Genomic DNA, 18770 nt, shown 5'->3' with positions numbered 1-18770 from the left:
AGACTGATTCAATAGCTATGCATCTGTATAAATGAATAGGAAATGAGAAAGGATGAGTGAAGGAATAGTCAAGGGAAAAAAATCAGGGGAGATATAAATACCTGTGTACACACACTCTCACCTCCCAGTGCAGCTGCATTGAACGTCCTTCCCTCTCACTGAAACTCAGAGATATGAGTGCACTATTAGGACCGGAGGGTTGCTGAGTTTAGGCTACCCACGTTTGAGTGCAGCATAAAGTACAGTCTGTAGAACCTCTGGTTAATTTGATCAATACAGGCATTCAAATTGGTCTTTAATTAAATACAGAAAACAACTGAAATTTCCATTTTGCCCCATTAAAAACAAAAACTTTAGCCAGATATCTGGCTGTTTAATATCATGTAGATAAAACATCTAAATAATTAGCTTGTTTTTCAATTTTTTAGTTCAAATGTTTGCTATCTTTAGACAGAAAGTGGATTATGAGTTAGTCATGATAACTCAATTTCTTTGATTTATGAAGAAAGTGTGACTCAAAATAAGACCTATCCAATATGCAAAGGGTAATTTGGTGTCAGAAATATTTTGAAGTCATCTCTTCTTGTTGTCTAGAGTAGTAACATACAAAATAGAATACATTGCAATGTATTATATAAACATGACACATTTTAAAGTAAAATATAATAGTTATTATTTAAGAGATTTTTAAAAATGCTTTATTTATTTTTCAGACAGAGAGAGACAGAGCATGAGCGGGGGAGGGGCAGAGACAGAGGGAGACACAGAATCACAACAGGGTCTGGGCTCTGAGCTGTCAGCACAGAGCCCGACATGGGGCTCAAACCCACAAATCTTGAGATCATGACCTGAGCCGAAGTTGGACACTTAACCAACTGAGCCACCCAGGCGCCCCAAATATAATAGTTATTATTAATGTATTTTTATTACTGTTGATTTTATTTTTTTAAATAATGAATTTAAAATATGGACATACTACTCTGAGTATGAAATGGACTCACCTTGCAGGTATTTCCAGTGCTTAGCAGTGTAAAAGGCACCTGTGTCACTTCTGAGTATGCTGACCTCCTTGACAAGTCCTGTAACCCACATAAGGACACTGATGATGTTCAAAGACATGTAAGGAAAAGAGGAAGACAACCAGACAGGTCACAAGTACTTGCATGAAGCATTTATTTTTTAACACACAGCAAAGCCATACATTCTGAACTACCCTTCATACAGAACTCATGTTAAATAGATGGGAGCAGCATGTGGCAGCCAAATTAATGCCAGTTAAGAAAAAATAAATGTTTTTAGAATTTTAACGGAAACCAGGGATGATATGGAGACAATGAATCCCAGGCACCATATATTTTTTTTCTCTTTTAATATGCTATCTTTCTGCTAAGAAAAATTAAGAATGTCACTTGCGTTATGCTAAACACTTACTTCATTGAGTAATTACAAATTTCAAAACCTGGAGGGCAGTTCTTTTATTGCCCTTCAGAGATATCTTACTTATCTAAACTGTGGCTACTTAATCATGTGTTAGTCCAAACTCCGTTTTAATCCCTAGCACCCCTGCTGGAGTTGTGGCTTATAAGAAACCAATCTTCTCCAGTCAGAAGCTTCTGTTTCAAATGTCAATAACTTTGATAGCTCTTTTTTTCTTCCCCCTACACTTTCTCAAGCAATGCCTAATTCCATCATCTTGAAGCCTTTCTTCTTATTAGGGAATTAAACTTGAATCTATTTTATCCCACATTGCTAGAATAAGTTTAGGTGTCTTGGTGTTCCCCCACCTCCTGCAGAGACTCTGCAGCTAGTTTTCTCACTCATATTTCACCTAAGAAACCCAGGACTTTCAAGTCAGATTTCTATTCCTAGAGTCCAGTTTGCACAGTTTAAAAAAAACAAAACTGTCTCTTAAAAATGATCATGATTCTAGTAGCTTTAAGAAAACATTTTGTGTGTCATTTGTTGTGTTCAGTTTCTCACACTTTCGAAGACAGTGTGTTTTTTGATTAGTAATTTCTCCCAAACATCAAGATAACATTAATTATATTATTTAAATTGTAATTTCTTTCTTTGGCAGCAGAAAATTTTGAGGTAAGGGATGAAGTTAGTAGGAAAAGACTTTAGAAACATAGTGATGCCTGAAATACTTAAAAAAAAAATTATCTCAAACAAGGAGGTATTATTGAATTAATGTATGGTCTATGCATATGAGTAAATATACCTTCTAAAGCTGCTACAAATTCATATGGTAGTTATGCAATTTCTGATTTTGGCATATCAAAATGGTGCTAGTAAAGTAGGTATATAGTATTTTTAAATATCTCTAAAATGCTGAAAGCTCATATAAAAGAAATCAACTGTCAAACTGTTAACATAGGTCCAAGTTAAGAACTGACTGGAAAAAATATCAGAATGAACTAGCTATACCCATAGAAGACGGTCTTTTTTTCCCCTACAATGTACACAGGTATTTTTGACCAGATTCCTTTTTATTTTTATTAAAAAAATGTTTTTATGTTTATTTATTTTTGAGAGAGAGACAGAGCATGAGTCAGGGAGGGAGAGAGAGAGGGAGACACAGAATCTGAAACAGGCTCCAGGCTCTAAATGGTCAGCACAGAGCCTGACGCAGGGCTCAAACCCACAAGCCATGAGATCATGACCTGAGCAGAAGTCGGACGCTTAACTGACTGAGCCAACCAGGCACCCCGACCAAATTCCTTTTTAAAAAGAAAGATAATTTATTATATTTCCCTCCTTGGACCCTTCTCAAAGCTTTACCAGCACCAGAAGTAAACATTAACATTTTCTTCTGAGAAGTTAAACATTCTTCTAGTACAAACTTACAGAAGGAAAAACTCATAATACAAATATTACTTTAGAGAATAAGGGTTTATTCATTGTTTGGTAGTTTTTGAAAATATATGTGTATTTCTAGTTTACAGTTTGCCAAATGAATGCAACTTTTTATGTCTCTTGTTTGGAGTAAGGAAAATGTCTGGCCCAGGACTTACAACATTGATTGAAACGGCAAGCATTTCACTGTGATGTCAAAACAGGAAGAACTTATGGCATAATTAGCACTGATAGTAGAACAGGAAAATACTGGCTAGTCTTTCTGACGAAGAACTCTATTAAAGGACAATCTATATCAATTGTGATTTTAGGAGTGATGATGTACATCTGTTCACCACATTTTGCTGCTTGCATATTGAATTTCCTAAGCTCACTGATCCATGACAGTGTATAAAATTATTTTTATGAGGTCACAGACTTCAAATAAACATCCTTAAAAATAACACCTAGGAAATTACATTTACAAGATGCTTAAGAGTAGAGCAGTGATGCTTTCGTAAGACATTCACAAGTGTGAACATAGTCTACACAAATGACCCTCTGTGTAGCTAGAGGATGCCTTCAAACTGAACTTATCATTTAAATCCATTCACACAGATGTAAAATTATACAGTGTGGCCAAGAGAAAGGAGTGCTGGCCTATGATTGATAGTAACTAATAACTTTATAAACTTGGGGAAAATCACCTGGCCTTTCTTCTTTTCTAAAATTAGGATGGCACATTGATCAGAATAATTTTGAAGATAAAATTAGATGTTATAGAATAAAAAGGGTTGAAAGGTTTAAAACTACAAAAGTTAACCTGTTGCTTGCTAACAAGTATATAATATAAGTAATAAAAAGTTGAGCTGCTATTCCCAAACTTATCTGTAAGTTTTATGGCTTAGGATATTTCTGGGCTTAAATAGGCCCTGAATAAAAAACATTTATTATTTCCCTGAAGAAGCATGGGGAAAGCCATTCACAGCACCATTTCCCTGGGAAAACAGGTAATGTAGGTTCCCGAGTTTTAGTTTTTACATGAAGCACTCTGATTAGCTGCTGCTCTACTAACACTAACCAGACAGCAGGGAAATCTCCAGTTTACTCTGCAATGTAGACTGGTGCATATGTATGCTTGGAAGAGGATGTCTTTCTGTCCCTTAGTGGCTTCAGGAATCACTGGGATTTGCCCTATGAAGGCAGTGTATCCAATGGGGTGAGAGGAGGGGTGGCTCAAATTCCTCACACTGCCACTGCTCTGCCTGGACTGCAAGGTGCTTCCACAGGGTTATGTCACTTTTTGTGGAAGGGATCAAAGAGCAGAAGCAGTGGAAGGGAGAAAACCAATAGAGAGTACGGAGAGGGCTGATATGGAAAGATTAAGAATACGACAAGAATATGGGGAGAGACTGGTTATAGGGCTGAGGGACAGAGAAGTAGTAGTCTTAACAATAGTTTTCTGGGCTCTTCTCTCTCCTTCTGGGTATGAGCTTGGGGGAATCATGTATTTGTCTTCTTCCTATCTTCTAAGAAAGGTTTTAGAGGATAGGAAGCAGACAAGGCAAAATGGGAAAGGTATTATCACTGCTACATGAACCTGGGGGCAGACTCAAACTTCACACTATGTTTCAGTGTGTACAGAGTTACTTGTAAGCTCTGTAAGGCTGCCAGCTTGCTAGCTCTCCACTGCCATAGTCAGGTCACTAGTGACTGTGGAAGAAACTCTCAGCCCATTTAGGCCACTCTGCATTTCGGCAGTTGCTTCAAGACAAAATATCTTATTTCTCAATGTTGTGTCCAATCTGAATGTCCAGTACTTTGAAAGGAGCAGAGTGGAGTTCCAATCGGTTTTAAGTCTATAAGGTAAATGAGAAGACAGGGACAAGGCAGACTCACAGAATGAAAGGAACTAGGAGAGGAGGCACACGTGTGGGTCTGCACCAAGGCTCTGCCACTTTTCACAGTTATTCAACCATCCTCTGCTTTATTTTCCCTACCTGAAAAATGGGTATGCAACATGTAAAGTTTTGAGATTTGCAGAAGGCTTAAAAGAAGATAATGTATATGAAATACTGAGGACACTGCCTGGCACATTGTAACAAACTCAATAATGATAACTATTATCAAGACCAAAATTGAATTTTTTCTTTTCTTATTATTAGACTGATCATTACTGTCACTTTAAAACCAAGATCAGCTAACTACAAGTGTTTTCAAAAGTATAGGTAAAGGTTTCTTTTAAGAATTTCAGATAGGGATTCATAGCATTTTATTGTCGTAGATTTTTTTGTTTTGTTTTGTTTTAAATGGGGGACGGTAAATTATTTACCAAGTAGGTTCAGAAGCTGAAGGCTGGGGGAAAAAAAGCAACTCTGAACCTAAATTTAAACTAAGAGTGTTGAACTATGTTGAAAGACCTCTAAGTTATGAATATATTTGGAAAGTACAGATTTTCTCATGTGATAATTATTTTGGTTATCCAGAAAAAAATAAATGCTTGCAATTGCAAAATTTGAAAATTCATGGAAGGATGAACATTTTTTCCCCCAGAATGTAAATATTATCTCAGTTTGAAGACAAGGAGAAGAGAAACAGAAAACAACAGATGCTTTCATTCAACAGTACCTATAGAGTGGCCACTATGAATCAGGCACGTATGAATCCAGTCAAAGCCTCACCAAGTACTTCCAAAAACAAGCTATCCAGATGTCCTAGTACAGGAGGTAGCAAGGTCTAGATTATGGAAATATGGAAGGTTGCTGTGAGAGGGGAATCCAACTGGGGAGTGGGAAATACTTTGATAAAGGCTTAAGGAAGTGTCAGCCACAAAGCCCTGGCAGCTTCGGAAAAGGGCACTTACCCACTGCTACTAAAATTCCTCTTTTCCTCAGTGCGGGGTCTCATGCATAGCAGGCCTTCTATGTCTGGCCTCAAACTCTACTTCTGCCTCTCAGCCATGCCGTCTACTCTTTGAAAAGGCCATGGAGCAGCTGGGCAGAGACGGGCAGCCTCTGATTGGGAGAGGATCCTCATTTAAAGAACTGGGCTGCAGTGGCTGTTGTCAGGACAGTGCAAAGTGTGGCTGAGTCCTTGTGCCAGGCTTATGTGGACAACTTGGTAAAACGCACATTCCTTTAGCCCCACGGAACAAAATTCTGGGCATGCCTGAAGTACAGGTGCTTACAGCTCTGAGACTTGTTTTTATTTTTATTTTTCCTTCACTTTTTAGAGATAGGATTAAAATAAAGCATAAAGTAACAGCAGCAGGGTTAAACCCTTGTTTTTGCTGCGCTGTACCTAATGCATGATTTACCCCTTTGGCCATATTTTTAGAAGGGGCAGAATTCACACTGGCCTTTGAAAGTAACGTTTTTAACAGGTCTTTTTTTTTTTTTTCTTTTAAGTATTTTTGCTGTTTGTACTTAAGTCTTGAGTTCCAATGAGAAGGTACAGGTAAACTACAAATAATCCTGTTCTTGAAAATGACTAAACAGCACTCACACAGTCAAATGGGTCGGGTGCAGGGTCTGGCCCAATCACGTATTAGCCATGAAACTTGGGCAAGTCTCTTTATCTCTCAGTTGCTCTGCTTCTAAATCCCTCGGACATAGAATACCTTCTTTCTAAATTGAAGATTTAATGAAGTTTATAGGTGTAAAGCCCTGAGTAGAGCCCAGAGGCGCTCAATAAATTCCTGGAACCCCACAAACCTTATCCAAATGCACCACCAATCTCATCCCTTCCACCATGGCAGTCTATAATCCTTTCTCAAACATTCTCTAAGGCTCTCTTCCCTTTATTGATAATGCCTGTCTCCTTACTCAGCTATAGAAGTGAAGTCCACCTTTTAAGATTCAGTCCAAATGATACCTCTCTTCTGGTCTTCTCTCCCAGTCCTCCTGATCCTAGTTAGCACATACTTCTCCCACGATGCAGGTAAGGCTGAACCATAATTACATGCTTGTCTGTCATGCCGGCTAGACTGTGTGAAGTGTAGTCATTCTCACATCCTCAGCACTTAGCTTGGTGCGTGGCACGTAATAACTGGTCAAACCATAAATATACACATATGTAATTTTTCTGAATGCCTGGATAGAATGGATTCACGTGTGGAAGGCTGAACAAGGGAATATACGTCCTTTAGGGAGGCAATGGGCCTGGGAGAATTGTGTGGTGGTCCTAACGTTCCTTCCCCAACCCCCTCTACAGTGCTAGGCTGGACACTGAAGGATAATGGCTTCTAAGGTGCAGTCGGTTTCTGCGCTTTGGGACACGGCTCCGCAGGGCACCGGCAGGGGGCGGCGTTGCCACGCATCTGGATGCTCCGCGGGTAACCGTCCTCTCCCCACCCCCACCCCCTCACCGAGGGCGCGCAGCTTGGGCGAGTAGGACCGAGCTCCCTCAAATCTCGCGGGGCGGACTGTTCTTCCTCCCATGCCAGGCGCCCGAGATTGTGCAGGGTCCAGGGAGAGCCTTCATCTTCTCCAGCATGTTCCTCTTTGCCCTACCTCAGTCTGCCTCCCGCAGCCTTTGCATGAAGTAGTTAGTTTGGAAAGAGCGTGCGGCCGGAATAGATGGCCGCAAGAAAGGAAGCTTTCTAGCAAACTCGGTGGTGAGCTCGTGTGGGAGTAACCATTACACTCCTTTCGCACTGCCAAAGTGACTGAAGCAGGTTCGAAAAACTCATCTTTTAGACTCGACCTGTCACATTTTGTGGAAAACTAGACAATTTCACACTGACATCTGTATTCACTTTAGAAAAGCAAACCTTAGCTTGGGACGAACGCGCTTCGCTTCCTCTGTCCGCGGGAGAACGCGCCACGGTGCGTCCGGGCGCGCGCAGCAGCTCTTCGCGCGACACAGCGGCGGCGCGCTCTCCGCGCCGCACCCCGGGCCCGCGCAGTCCTCGGCTATTGGCCGCTCGCCCGCCCAGCCGCCCGACCCGCCGGGGCGTCCGCTCGGTGACGCGCGCTGGCCTACGCCGCGCTCCCGGCCGCCCGGAGCGGCTCGTGCGCACGAGTTGGACGCTACCTCGCGGCTCCGCCCCCGCGTCTCCTCGGGCTTGCCCGGAGCTCCCAGGCACTTCCCGAGGTTTCGAGAATCGAAACACAGTTAGTAAGCCCTTCCCCTCACTCGCGGAGACTGATTTGCATGGACGAGTGGGCTCAATAGTTCACACCGAGACAGCGTTTCTTGATTAAAAAAAACGGTCTAGCTTTATACCGATACACTGTTTAAGCGGGAGGTCGTGAGGAACCTCTGGAGCCCCATCATTAAGCTATAAGGACGCACTGAATCAGAGAATTTTATGTTTGGCGACTTTCTGCACTTGCGTGATTTTACTCGTGATTCAGTTTTTCGGGCCACTTACAACTCGAGGCATTTTCAGGGTCTTCCCGTTGAGGAAAAAAGAATAGAGAGGCTTAGGCGCGAAAGACCGTCTCTAAGTTAAGTATATGTACAAATACACGCACATATACATGTACTTACAAATAGCTACCGGCCTTGCGCTCTACGGACCTCTTGGCTCGCCGCGCCGCTCAGCCAGTCTCGGTCCGCAGGGCGGGCGGGGGCGGCGCCCTATGCAGATGAAGAGGGTGTGGCGAGCGCGCAGCGCCTGGGCCCCGGAAGCGCAGAAAGGCCTGGTATAAAAAAAGTAGTGAAGACGTTTCCCCGCACAACTGCTAAAGCTCCAGAGACAGTAGCGTGTGCGGCGGCGACGGCGGCAGCTGGAGCCGCCACCTCCGGGACCACCGCAGCTGAGGCGACAGCGGCGCGGGCGGGGGCGAGGGGCGGGAGTGGCCAGCGCAGGCGGCGGGGTCTAGGAAGGACTAAGTGGCTCGCCGCTGCCGGGAGCGCACTCGCTGCTCCTAGAAGTGTTGCCGCCTCGCGGTTCCTCGCTCGCTGCGCTCCTCGAAGGGGCGGCCGCCTCCAGGTGACACAGACGGGACTCCCGCTTGCACTTTCCAGATGCATCAGAGATACTTTTGGTGCGGGGCTTCTCTGCGGGGCGCGGCGCGCGGCTGGGGACCGCGGGAGTCTGGGGAGGGAGAGTCTCCCAGAAGCCCTCGAGCCTGCGGAGGGACCGGGGAGGGGGCGCGCTTTTTCCTTTTTGGGCCCCTGTCCGGTGCCGCGAGTCCTCACCGCCCTCCTTCCCCCTTTTGGCTTTTAGGACTGACCAGGGCCAAGTGGCGTTCGGAGGGCACTTCATGGCGGAAGGCGAAGCGTACTTTGCCATGGCCGAGGACGAACTGACCGGCGGCGCTTACATACCCCTGGGCGGCGACTTCGGCGGCGGTGGCGGCGGCGACTTCGGCGGGCACTGCTTGGACTATTGCGAAAGCCCCACGGCGCACTGCAACGTGCTAAACTGGGAGCAAGTGCAGCGGCTGGACGGCATCCTGAGCGAGACCATCCCGATCCACGGGCGCGGCAACTTCCCGACGCTCGAGCTGCAGCCGAGCCTGATCGTGAAGGTGGTGCGGCGGCGCCTGGCCGAGAAGCGCATCGGCGTCCGCGACGTGCGCCTCAACGGCTCGGCCGCCAGCCACGTTCTGCACCAGGACAGCGGCCTGGGCTACAAGGACCTGGACCTCATCTTCTGCGCCGACCTGCGCGGGGAAGAGGAGTTTCAGACTGTGAAGGACGTCGTGCTGGACTGCCTGTTGGACTTCTTACCCGAAGGGGTGAACAAAGAGAAGATCACACCACTCACCCTCAAGGTAAAGCCACCCGAACTGGGTTTGGGTCCTCGCCCGGACCGGGCTGGGGTGCGGCGGGCAGAGGGGCGTCCGTTTGATGCCACAGACCCGCGGCCGTGACGGGTTTGGGCATGCTTCTATATTTGTTTTGTTTTGTTTTGTTTTGTTTTGTTTTTAATGAGTAAACTAAGGTGCATGGACGATATTGAATGTTTTAGTTCACTTGGTTCTTCAGCGCCACTACTCTTCTGCTTCTTCCTCTGTTCTCCCTTCTCTTCCTTATTTTTTTTTAACTCTTGGCTTTCCTTGCTTCAGTCTTGTCCAGAGTAGATTGATTAAGTGAAAGAATGAAATGATATAAGTCACTTTTTTGAGTCATTTTACGATCTAGTCTTTGGGGAGAGAGCAGTCTGAAGCAGAATGGAGTCAGTGGGCTTATTGGTGTATTGGAAAATGTGATGAGATTTCCCAGCTGCATGAGGCTGACTCGGTGTGTGAAGGATATGTGTGGTGCTTCTCCTGGTCGGTTCACGTGTGAGGGATATTGTGGGAACCCCCCCCCCCACCCCCACACTTTGGTTCAAAGCGTGTTTTATACAATTAAAATTGCATGAGGAATTAGACTCCCAGAATGTCCTAATTTAGTTCATATTGGGTTTCAGAGTACCCCTGGAGGGACAAGATTCTGGTCGCATCAGTTTCCTTAGGGGGAGTACAACTGGGTTCACTAGGGACAAGGGTGAGGGGCAGACCAACCTTCTGCTGTATGCCCTTCTGTCTTTCGAGTATTGTGTGGATGTTGTGTGAATATTGTATCTATAAGACCATTTTCAAAAAATAACATTTCAGAAGTCAGACATGACAACAGAACCTTTTAGTACTGTGCTACGTCTGCCAAAAGCCTCAAACTATTACTTCTAGTTTCTTTCCCAGACGGTAAAACCACTCGTTAAATGCGTTTTTTTTCTGCTTTCAGAGGACTGTTTAAGCCTGTAGGTAGTGTTTTGCTGAAACTTGACAAAACAAAAGGGAAGGAGCAAAATAATTTTCAACTGTGAAGAAGATGTATTTATCTACTTATTATTTTTTCTAGGTCTTCTCATCTTGTTTTATCTTTTAAATTGTAGGAAGCTTATGTGCAGAAAATGGTTAAAGTGTGCAATGACTCTGACCGATGGAGTCTTATATCCTTGTCAAACAACAGTGGCAAAAATGTGGAACTGAAATTTGTGGATTCCCTCCGGAGGCAGTTTGAATTTAGTGTAGATTCTTTTCAAATCAAATTAGACTCTCTTCTCCTCTTTTATGAATGTTCAGAGAACCCAATGACTGAAACATTTCACCCCACAATAATTGGTGAGAGCGTCTATGGTGATTTCCATGAAGCCTTTGATCATCTTTGTAACAAGATCATTGCCACCCGGAACCCAGAGGAAATCAGAGGGGGCGGCCTGCTTAAGTACTGCAATCTATTAGTGAGGGGCTTTAGGCCTGCCTCTGATGAAATCAAGACCCTTCAGAGGTATATGTGTTCCAGGTTTTTCATCGACTTCTCAGACATTGGAGAGCAGCAAAGAAAACTGGAGTCCTATCTGCAGAACCACTTCGTGGGATTGGAAGACCGCAAGTATGACTATCTCATGACCCTTCATGGAGTGGTGAATGAGAGTACGGTGTGCCTGATGGGACATGAAAGAAGACAGACTTTAAACCTTATCACTATGCTGGCTATCCGGGTGCTAGCTGACCAAAATGTCATCCCTAATGTGGCTAATGTCACTTGCTATTACCAGCCAGCCCCCTATGTAGCAGATGCCAACTTTAGCAATTACTACATCGCCCAGGTCCAGCCAGTATTCACGTGCCAGCAACAGACATACTCCACTTGGCTACCCTGCAATTAAGAATCATTTAAAAGTGTCCTGTGGGGAAGCTGTTTCAGACAAGATAGGGAAAATAAATTCACAAATAAAAAGGCTGAGTGACGCAGCCCTGATTAAAGATGTGTTTTGTGCAATGATGATCTGCTCCTGGTTTTAAGCTTGGCAAAGCTTGTGGATCTCTTCATAAATATGGGAGCTTGATCTCAAAACCACCCTCCTCACCCACCAACCCTCTCACCTGTTCCTCCTACCCAATTGGATTCTATCTTGAAACAAAAAGACCTGTCATTAAAAGCAACCAGGTTCTCTTAAAATGACAAGGGAAAAAAAATGCTTGATGACAATATGGGTTTGCAGTACCTGCTCCCATAGCTTTGCCATAGGGGGAAAAAATGGAGAGTTTCTTATAACATGGAATTCACAAAAGGGAAAATGCAGAGGAAAAAAAGGTCTTACCCCAACCTAGTTTTCAATTCAGAAGTTCAGATAGTAACAATAATGGAAGAAGAAAGGGTACTCCAACGTTGGGATTACTATCTGAGACTTTTAGCAAGTGCTTTCTGTGGAACCATTCTATTACGCTAACAGAAACAGCTTGCTCCTAATGAACAGTAGTAGGTTGGTGCAGCTCTCATAACAAACAGCAGAACTTACGATGACACAATCCATTATTTCCAGCTGCATGCATAGCTTGCATTTTTAAAATGTGAAAATGCAAGCAAAAACAGCTGTAACAAAGAAAGTATGCTCAAGGACCAAAGATTTAACAGATAAAAATACCCAAGTAGAAGAGATATAGTAGAATATATAAAGAGTTACTATATTTGTTACACACCAATAAACATCAAAGTGCCTGTTGCCTTCTGAAAATTTGAAGTGGAAAAATTTTATGGTTTAATGATTATTTTATTTTATCAGGGACTCAAGAAGAAAATAAAACAACATATAAGCTTGTGAATGGTGGAGGAAATGCCCTATTTTTTCTTGGCAAATACTTGTATAAAGTTAACGTTGGTGTGATATTATCATAGGTACATGTGTATGTATGTGTATATTATGTGTATATATATATATACATACTTCATATATGTATATATATACACACAGTACATTGACTATGGTCTAGAATAATGTAGCAAATAGAAAATGTTTAAATACTGTGTGCTTTTATGTTTTCAACAGGATGACATGAGACGTGGGCATATTGCAGTGATGAATTAAAACCCACATCTAGAAAATTAAAGCAAATGAAGGAGGAAAGCAAGTAATATATTTGATAGGAAGAGCAGAGAGTATACATTTTTAGTGAGTGTGTTTTTTTTTTTTTCCTTTTATTGTGAGCCATAGAATTCTACAAATGGGAGAATATTTGTTTGGCAGAGCACTCTTTTTGTACTGAACTGCCATTTTGACAGTAGGAACCCTTTTATTTTGTGTAATACTTGCATGCCTCCATGGTGTATAATCCAGTGGATCATGGATCAGTGATAGTCCATTTAAATCCCTGACTGCTAATAAAATTTCTGGTGATCTGAACACTACTTTATTAATATTTAAATGAATTTTTTAATGAATGCATTCTGCATTCCAGGACCACTAGAATTTAGTAAATGTGAAATTATCCTTTTTAAAGAGTATTTGCACAATTGCTTAAAATTTATATATGAGATGTATATTATATATGAAATTTTATAAATTCATGCCAATATGAAACATCTTTGATCTGGTTATCACACTGCATTTAAATATTTAGTACTGTACTTAAAATTCAGTCACTTTGCATTGAATCAGATCCAACTTTATTATCTCTTTCCCAAGAGACCAGTTAAACCTTTGTGAAATGAACTGGCATCCCTATTTCAGTTCAGTGACAGCTAATCCTAAAACCATTCTTTCCCCCACCTCTTAATTCCTCTGGATACTGGTCTCTGAAAATGCGTTTGTTAAAAACAAAGCTAACACATGCAAACCTTTCCTTTGTGTTGTGAAACAACCGCACAATTCCTCTCAACTCTAGTGGATGACTGCTTACTATGACAATTCCTCTGAAGAACCTACCATATTTTTGTCATCAAGTTCAAGAGGGATTGGGGAAGAAAATAGCATCATCCTATTGGCAGTGTCATTTGTTTGCTATCTAGGCATCACTCATGTTCAATTCTAGGTTAATCCATCTGAAACTACCTTTTGCACATCTTTCTTTGAAGCCTTAAGAGGAACTTGATGGGTCTGCTGTAGCAGCTTCCCTGTGAATTCTGTCTGAGCTGTAACAGCTACTGCACTGCCACTCACTGTTTCCTAGGGAACTCTTTCTTCTCCCATGTTGGCTCAGTCTCCCTCACTCCAGCCCTGGGTTTGAGAATTAATTTTGAATTTCCAGGCAATATTATTCCATTTGCAGATCAAGCCTGATACTTAACTGTCAGAAACCAGAGCTCCGCCTGCTTACCTGTTTTGGATTTTCTAAAAGAAAACGAAGGGAATATTCGGGAACATAGGAGCAGATGGTTATCTGTCTACTTCCTTCTTATCCTAACTATTGAGAAGTGAATCGTCCACTATATGAAAAAGAATCTGGAGATCTCTGGCTCTGCCATAGGAACAGTCTGCTGTTAATTTATGACACAGATTTCTTATTTGGAGGGGCCTTATTTGAAAATACTTTCCATTTATTTTCTGAAATATTTATGTCCTTCTCTTGCTTTACTCCAGGGTTGGTAGCATAGTTGGAAGTGCCAACACCTGCCATTCAGATAGAACAGGCTGTGCTCAAGACAACCTTCAGCAGTTACTTTAAAACTTAGATAATTTATTTCTCTTTTGTATGTACTATAGTCTTGTGCATATGTAGTTGAACAAAACAGTGGAATAGATGTCTCTCTTTGTGGATGTGTAACCTAAGAGTTTGAATGTCTGGTGAGAGAGAGCCGTGTGTATAGGTCAGAGAAAAGAACAGCTCTCAACTCCTGATTAGTGCCTGTGATTTGCTTGCTTTTGTGTTTATCTGGCCTAGTGTGCTGTTAACTTTAAAACAGGAAGAAGTCTTATCTTCTGGAGGCTCTTCTCACCTGTCCAGTTTGGCATGTCAGAGAAAATTTAACCTGTGACAGTGCCCTTTTAAAAAGTTGACTGGATTTGCAGTAAATCTGGTTGCCTCAAGAAGTGCTACATCAAGATGGACTTTTCCCTTCCTGACGTGGGGTCAGGTATCTGCTCACTTTGGTAGTGGGTGGACTATTTTAATGTGGCTCCAAATGATGCAAGGATGGAAGAATATCTGTGACCCAAGCCACGGAAGAAATGCAAAGAAAAGCAAACATACTGTTTTTGTCATCCCTTTCTGTTAGCGTATCGTTGATTGCTTCACTGCATAAAGTTGTTTTCAAAACAGTGCTTGTCAAATAAATATTGTGAACTATTTTGTAAATGAAATGTATTATGTTGAAAGCTGTCAGCAGTTCAAAAATAAGCTTTTTTTGTTGTTTGAAGACAACGTGTGTTAGATGAAACCAAAAAGTAAAAAAAAAAAAAATTACATATAGCACCTATTTGAATATATTCTTTCTTTAAGATTTCTTATAGCATAGCCTTTTCAGTGCCAAGAAAGAATCTCTGTGTAATATTTTGTTGTAATAATGGCTTGCTAACAAAATATATGGTTAAAAGTACAAAGGTGGAAGATGTCAAGGTAATTTGGCAAAATTTGCTGCAAATCCTTTTGCAGAATGGAGGAGGCTCTGCCCGCTGGCTGTCTCTCTCTCCGACCTCTACAACCATTGCCTGCTCTGAGATGTCCTATTGCAGCAAACTGCACCTTGGGTCACCCTTTGGAATATTTTGACTTTAGACTGTGTCACAGGCAGAAAAGGAGTTGATGGAGAATGGACTCTTAAAAACTGACATGTTTGAATCAGTGCTAGAGGGAACAGATTGTGAATTTTGTTTACAGCATCCAATATTTGGATTTTTTTTTCTTGTAAATAAAAAGAAGTTATTTTTTTCTATTGGTTTGTGTCTTTTGTCTTCAATGTCTGTGCTGGCTAAAGACCATGTCCTCTGAATACCAACTCAATTCCATGAGAAAAGACAAGGCAATATTGGGAGAAGACTAGCCCTCAGCAAATTTTTGGTTAGAGCACACATTAAAATGTTCAGCTTTCAGCCAACCTATCTCTGACTGGCTCAGTTAGCTCCAAAAGAGTCTAGCTAATATGTGCCATTCTTTTTTTTTTTTTTCCCCTGGGTATGAACTTAGCAATGTTAAGCAGCTGCAGAAGTCAGACCTATTTGCCACCAACAGTAGAGACTCATGGATCTGGACTACAGGGCTCTAATAGGCTTTAGTGGGCCTTGGTTTTCATGAGTAGCCCAAGTGGTGCAATTCAGTCATCAGTCGTTGTATATAATTTGAGCCTCTATAGTATTATTCAGACTTCACATTGGGAGAAGGGGAATAAGTATTGGAAGCTGGTAATTGGAATGAGAAGTGGAAGAAAAGCATTCTAATAGGTTACGCTTTGCGTGTGTGCGAGTGTTGGGTGCAAATAAACTGCCCTTTTGACTAGCATTTGACATAATCTCACCTATTCAGATGACCAGGGGCATAGATTAATTTATTAATTTTTTTTCTTTGTGTAATTTTGGAGACTTTCTCAATACTAGTAGCAATGGTAATTTGGTAAGCTTAGGCTATTATAGGACATATTGTGGTTTTAAAACCGCTTAAAGTCCTGATGTTGGATAGAATGCATACTTGACACTGCATCTATGAAAGAGACCCTCCATATTAAAAGCCAGCTTCCCTCACATATACATCATAAAAAATACAAGATGGTTATTTGGTTTGATAATGGAATTTGTGTGTTACTCGCTTCTTCCTTTGTTGCAACCTCTTCATCCTTCTATAACGAGTCCCTCACATGTCTGTGGCCATCATATAATTCTTTCTAAGCAAAGGTTGAATAAAGACAGTATATGTTAACCTTCTCCTAGACTTAGATACACCCTGCTATTTCTAGTTGAATTACCAGGCTGCACCTAGCTAAGCCTGGAGAGAAGTAACCCACCCTTTCTTTCCTTAGGAAGCTCATTACCTAACCATTCTACTCATTTAAGGAAAAAAAAAATACCCAAAAAAAGCAAAAAACAAGGAAATTAAAATCAGCCCTTAAATATAAAGTAAAATAAGTGCTAAAATCATCAAATACTTCAGAAATTTAGCTAATTGCCTTTTTAGAACCAAATTTGAAAGAAATGATATGAATATCCTTCAGTCTAATGGCAAATACATTCAGGTAGGAGAGGAAGAAGAGAAATGATTTCAAAATGACAGTAGCCTTCACCTATCAAGGCCCAGTTCTTGGCTTCTAATGCCATGCTCCAAAAAAAAAAAAAAAAAAAAAAAAGGAACCAGATCTCCTTGGATGAATGGCTGAATCTAGAGATAGAGCAAAGAAGATATCAGAAGAAGCTGGAGAATCCATCTTGTAGTTCCAAAAAGCAATGATCTGCTAAAATAAAATAAAAAAGTTAAAAACCACAACGATGCGGAGCATGTCAAAACAGCACAAGAGCCAACTGAAAAAGTTTCAGTGGCCCAAGCTGGAACAATTACAGCAACAAAATAAGTAGTATTGGATTATAACCCAAAGTATAAAATATCCATGTGTTCACACAGAAATAGAATTGAATGGATAAATGGGGCAAAGAGACAAACTTCCAGTGCAGAATTCCAAATAATCTATGTAAATACTGCCCCCTCAAGGAGATGGAGCTTAAATCCCTACCTCTTAAGTGTGGGCTGTGCATAGTGACTTCCTTCCAAAGTGTACAGTATGGAAAAGGATGAAAAAAGTAACTGTGCTTTGATGTGATGAAAATGGCACTTCATCTCTGTGGTCTTCTCAAAACCCATAATCTCTGTCTTATCATGAGAAAAGCATCAGACAAATATAAACTGAGGGGTATCCTATAAAATATCAGACCAGTACTCCTTAAATCATCAAAACAAGGAAAAATCTGAAAACTGCCACAGTCAAGAGGAGACTAAGGAGGCATGGCCAATAAATGTAACGTGGTATCCTGCAGAGGATCCTGGAACAGAAAAGGGCATTAGGTAAAACCTGAAGAAATTTTAATATAGCATTATTGAAATAATATTTCAATATCAGTTTATTATGACAGATGTATCCTAGCACATTAACAATGGGGAGGGGCGCCTGGGTGGCGCAGTGGTTAAGCATCCGACTTCAGCCAGGTCATGATCTCTCGGTCCGTGGGTTCGAGCCCCGCGTCGGGCTCTGGGCTGATGGCTCAGAGCCTGGAGCCTGTTTTCCGATTCTGTGTCTCCCTCTCTCTCTGCCCCTCCCCCGTTCATGCTCTGTCTCTCTCTCAAAAATAAATTAAAAACATTGAAAAAAAATAAAAAAAAATAAAAAACAATGGGGAAAGTGGGTGTTGGAAATGGGGGACTGTCTGTACTATCTTCACAAATTGTATATCTAAAACTGTTTTCAAAAGTTTATTAAAAAATGAAGACTGAGTGACCCTTCCTTGCTATTTCTTGGGAAGTGAGTTTATTTGTAAAAATAATGGTGAATAGTGAATTTTATTTTTTTTTTTTTTTAATGTCTTCTGCACTTAGAGTATTAGGAGAACATGTGAAGGAGTGAAAATAAAATGATGTGTTTTACTTCAAAGTTGTAGAGAAACTTTACCTACTGGTTTTACAGAAAAGAAAGAAGGTTTAAGACAGCTGAGTTATAGGCTGTGTTTTCCTGCAGAATAATAGGAGGAATTCATATTACCTTAGAGTTTTAAGGAAGGGCAATACTAAATATAACAACAAACCATTGTGCAGATGTGTATAAACACGGAGTTCTAAAATGAGCAAGGACTCAACTTTCACAGCCTAAATATATAGAAGACCCTGAAAAGTTGTTTAGCAACTCTTGGCAAAGGAGTAAATGATATATATTTTTTAATGCTAGGCTCCAGAGACTAATGTTTAGTGGAGTGTGGAAATGAATTATTATTTAATGTAAATAACCACTTCCAAAATTTATCTGCTTACCTAAGCTTCTCTTCCAGCCTATCAGGTTTTCTTAAAGTACAGGGACACCGTTCTTTTATTTGCTTTCTCAACTCAATCACTGGCATTAGAAATAGTTTAAAAAGTCTTAAAAAGTAGACCTTTAGTAGTTAAAAAATTACTAATTCCAGCTTAGCAGTTTATGAAGTTAGGACAAAGCCTGTGCTTTCTTGCCTAGGGATGTGGAGCACCCTGAGTAGGAATTTATGAGTATGGGGCTAAGTTATTTCTAACCTCCATAATGGAAAGTTCCCTTCA

The 18770-nt window shown here is 41.4% G+C and overlaps 2 protein-coding genes across 3 annotated transcripts in view; one reads left to right on the top strand and one right to left on the bottom strand.

Moving 5' to 3' along the window:
* Positions 1-8109, bottom strand: part of LOC125166462 (uncharacterized) — a 199856-nt gene extending 191747 nt beyond the window's left edge. Inside the window, exons 1-3 of the mRNA XM_047860368.1 lie at positions 8062-8109; positions 7607-8002; positions 1002-1079 (exon numbers count right to left, since the gene is read on the bottom strand). Coding sequence (XP_047716324.1) covers positions 1002-1079; positions 7607-8002; positions 8062-8109 — 522 coding nt within the window. The remainder of the gene's footprint in view (positions 1-1001; positions 1080-7606; positions 8003-8061) is intronic.
* A 375-nt stretch (positions 8110-8484) lies between these two features.
* TENT5A (terminal nucleotidyltransferase 5A) lies at positions 8485-15426 on the top strand. Of its 2 annotated transcripts, none has more exons than XM_047860162.1 (3): positions 8485-8773; positions 9011-9560; positions 10667-15426. In XM_047860162.1, exons 2-3 carry the CDS (start codon positions 9048-9050, stop codon positions 11441-11443), a joined length of 1290 nt encoding a protein of 429 aa, XP_047716118.1. In that variant the 5' UTR covers positions 8485-8773; positions 9011-9047; the 3' UTR covers positions 11444-15426. The 2 variants fall into 2 exon arrangements, with proteins under 2 accessions (XP_047716118.1, XP_047716117.1); XM_047860161.1 differs by having other exon boundaries at positions 8485-8828.
* Positions 15427-18770: the final 3344 nt, after the last annotated feature.

This window comes from Prionailurus viverrinus, chromosome B2, assembly GCF_022837055.1.
Source record: "Prionailurus viverrinus isolate Anna chromosome B2, UM_Priviv_1.0, whole genome shotgun sequence".
Classification (NCBI taxonomy): Eukaryota; Metazoa; Chordata; class Mammalia; order Carnivora; family Felidae; genus Prionailurus; species Prionailurus viverrinus.
The sequence above is the reverse complement of the archived record's forward strand: the minus strand, read 5'-3'. Positions and strand labels throughout refer to the sequence as shown.

Bases quoted from the DNA above. Each gene is read 5' to 3' on its own strand.
- TENT5A (XM_047860161.1), top strand. From the start codon at position 8,809: ATGCATCAGAGATACTTTTG. The intron at 8,829-9,010 runs GTGCGGGGCTTC...TTTGGCTTTTAG, and splicing joins ATGCATCAGAGATACTTTTG to GACTGACCAGGGCCAAGTGG. The intron at 9,561-10,666 runs GTAAAGCCACCC...TTTAAATTGTAG, and splicing joins TCACACCACTCACCCTCAAG to GAAGCTTATGTGCAGAAAAT.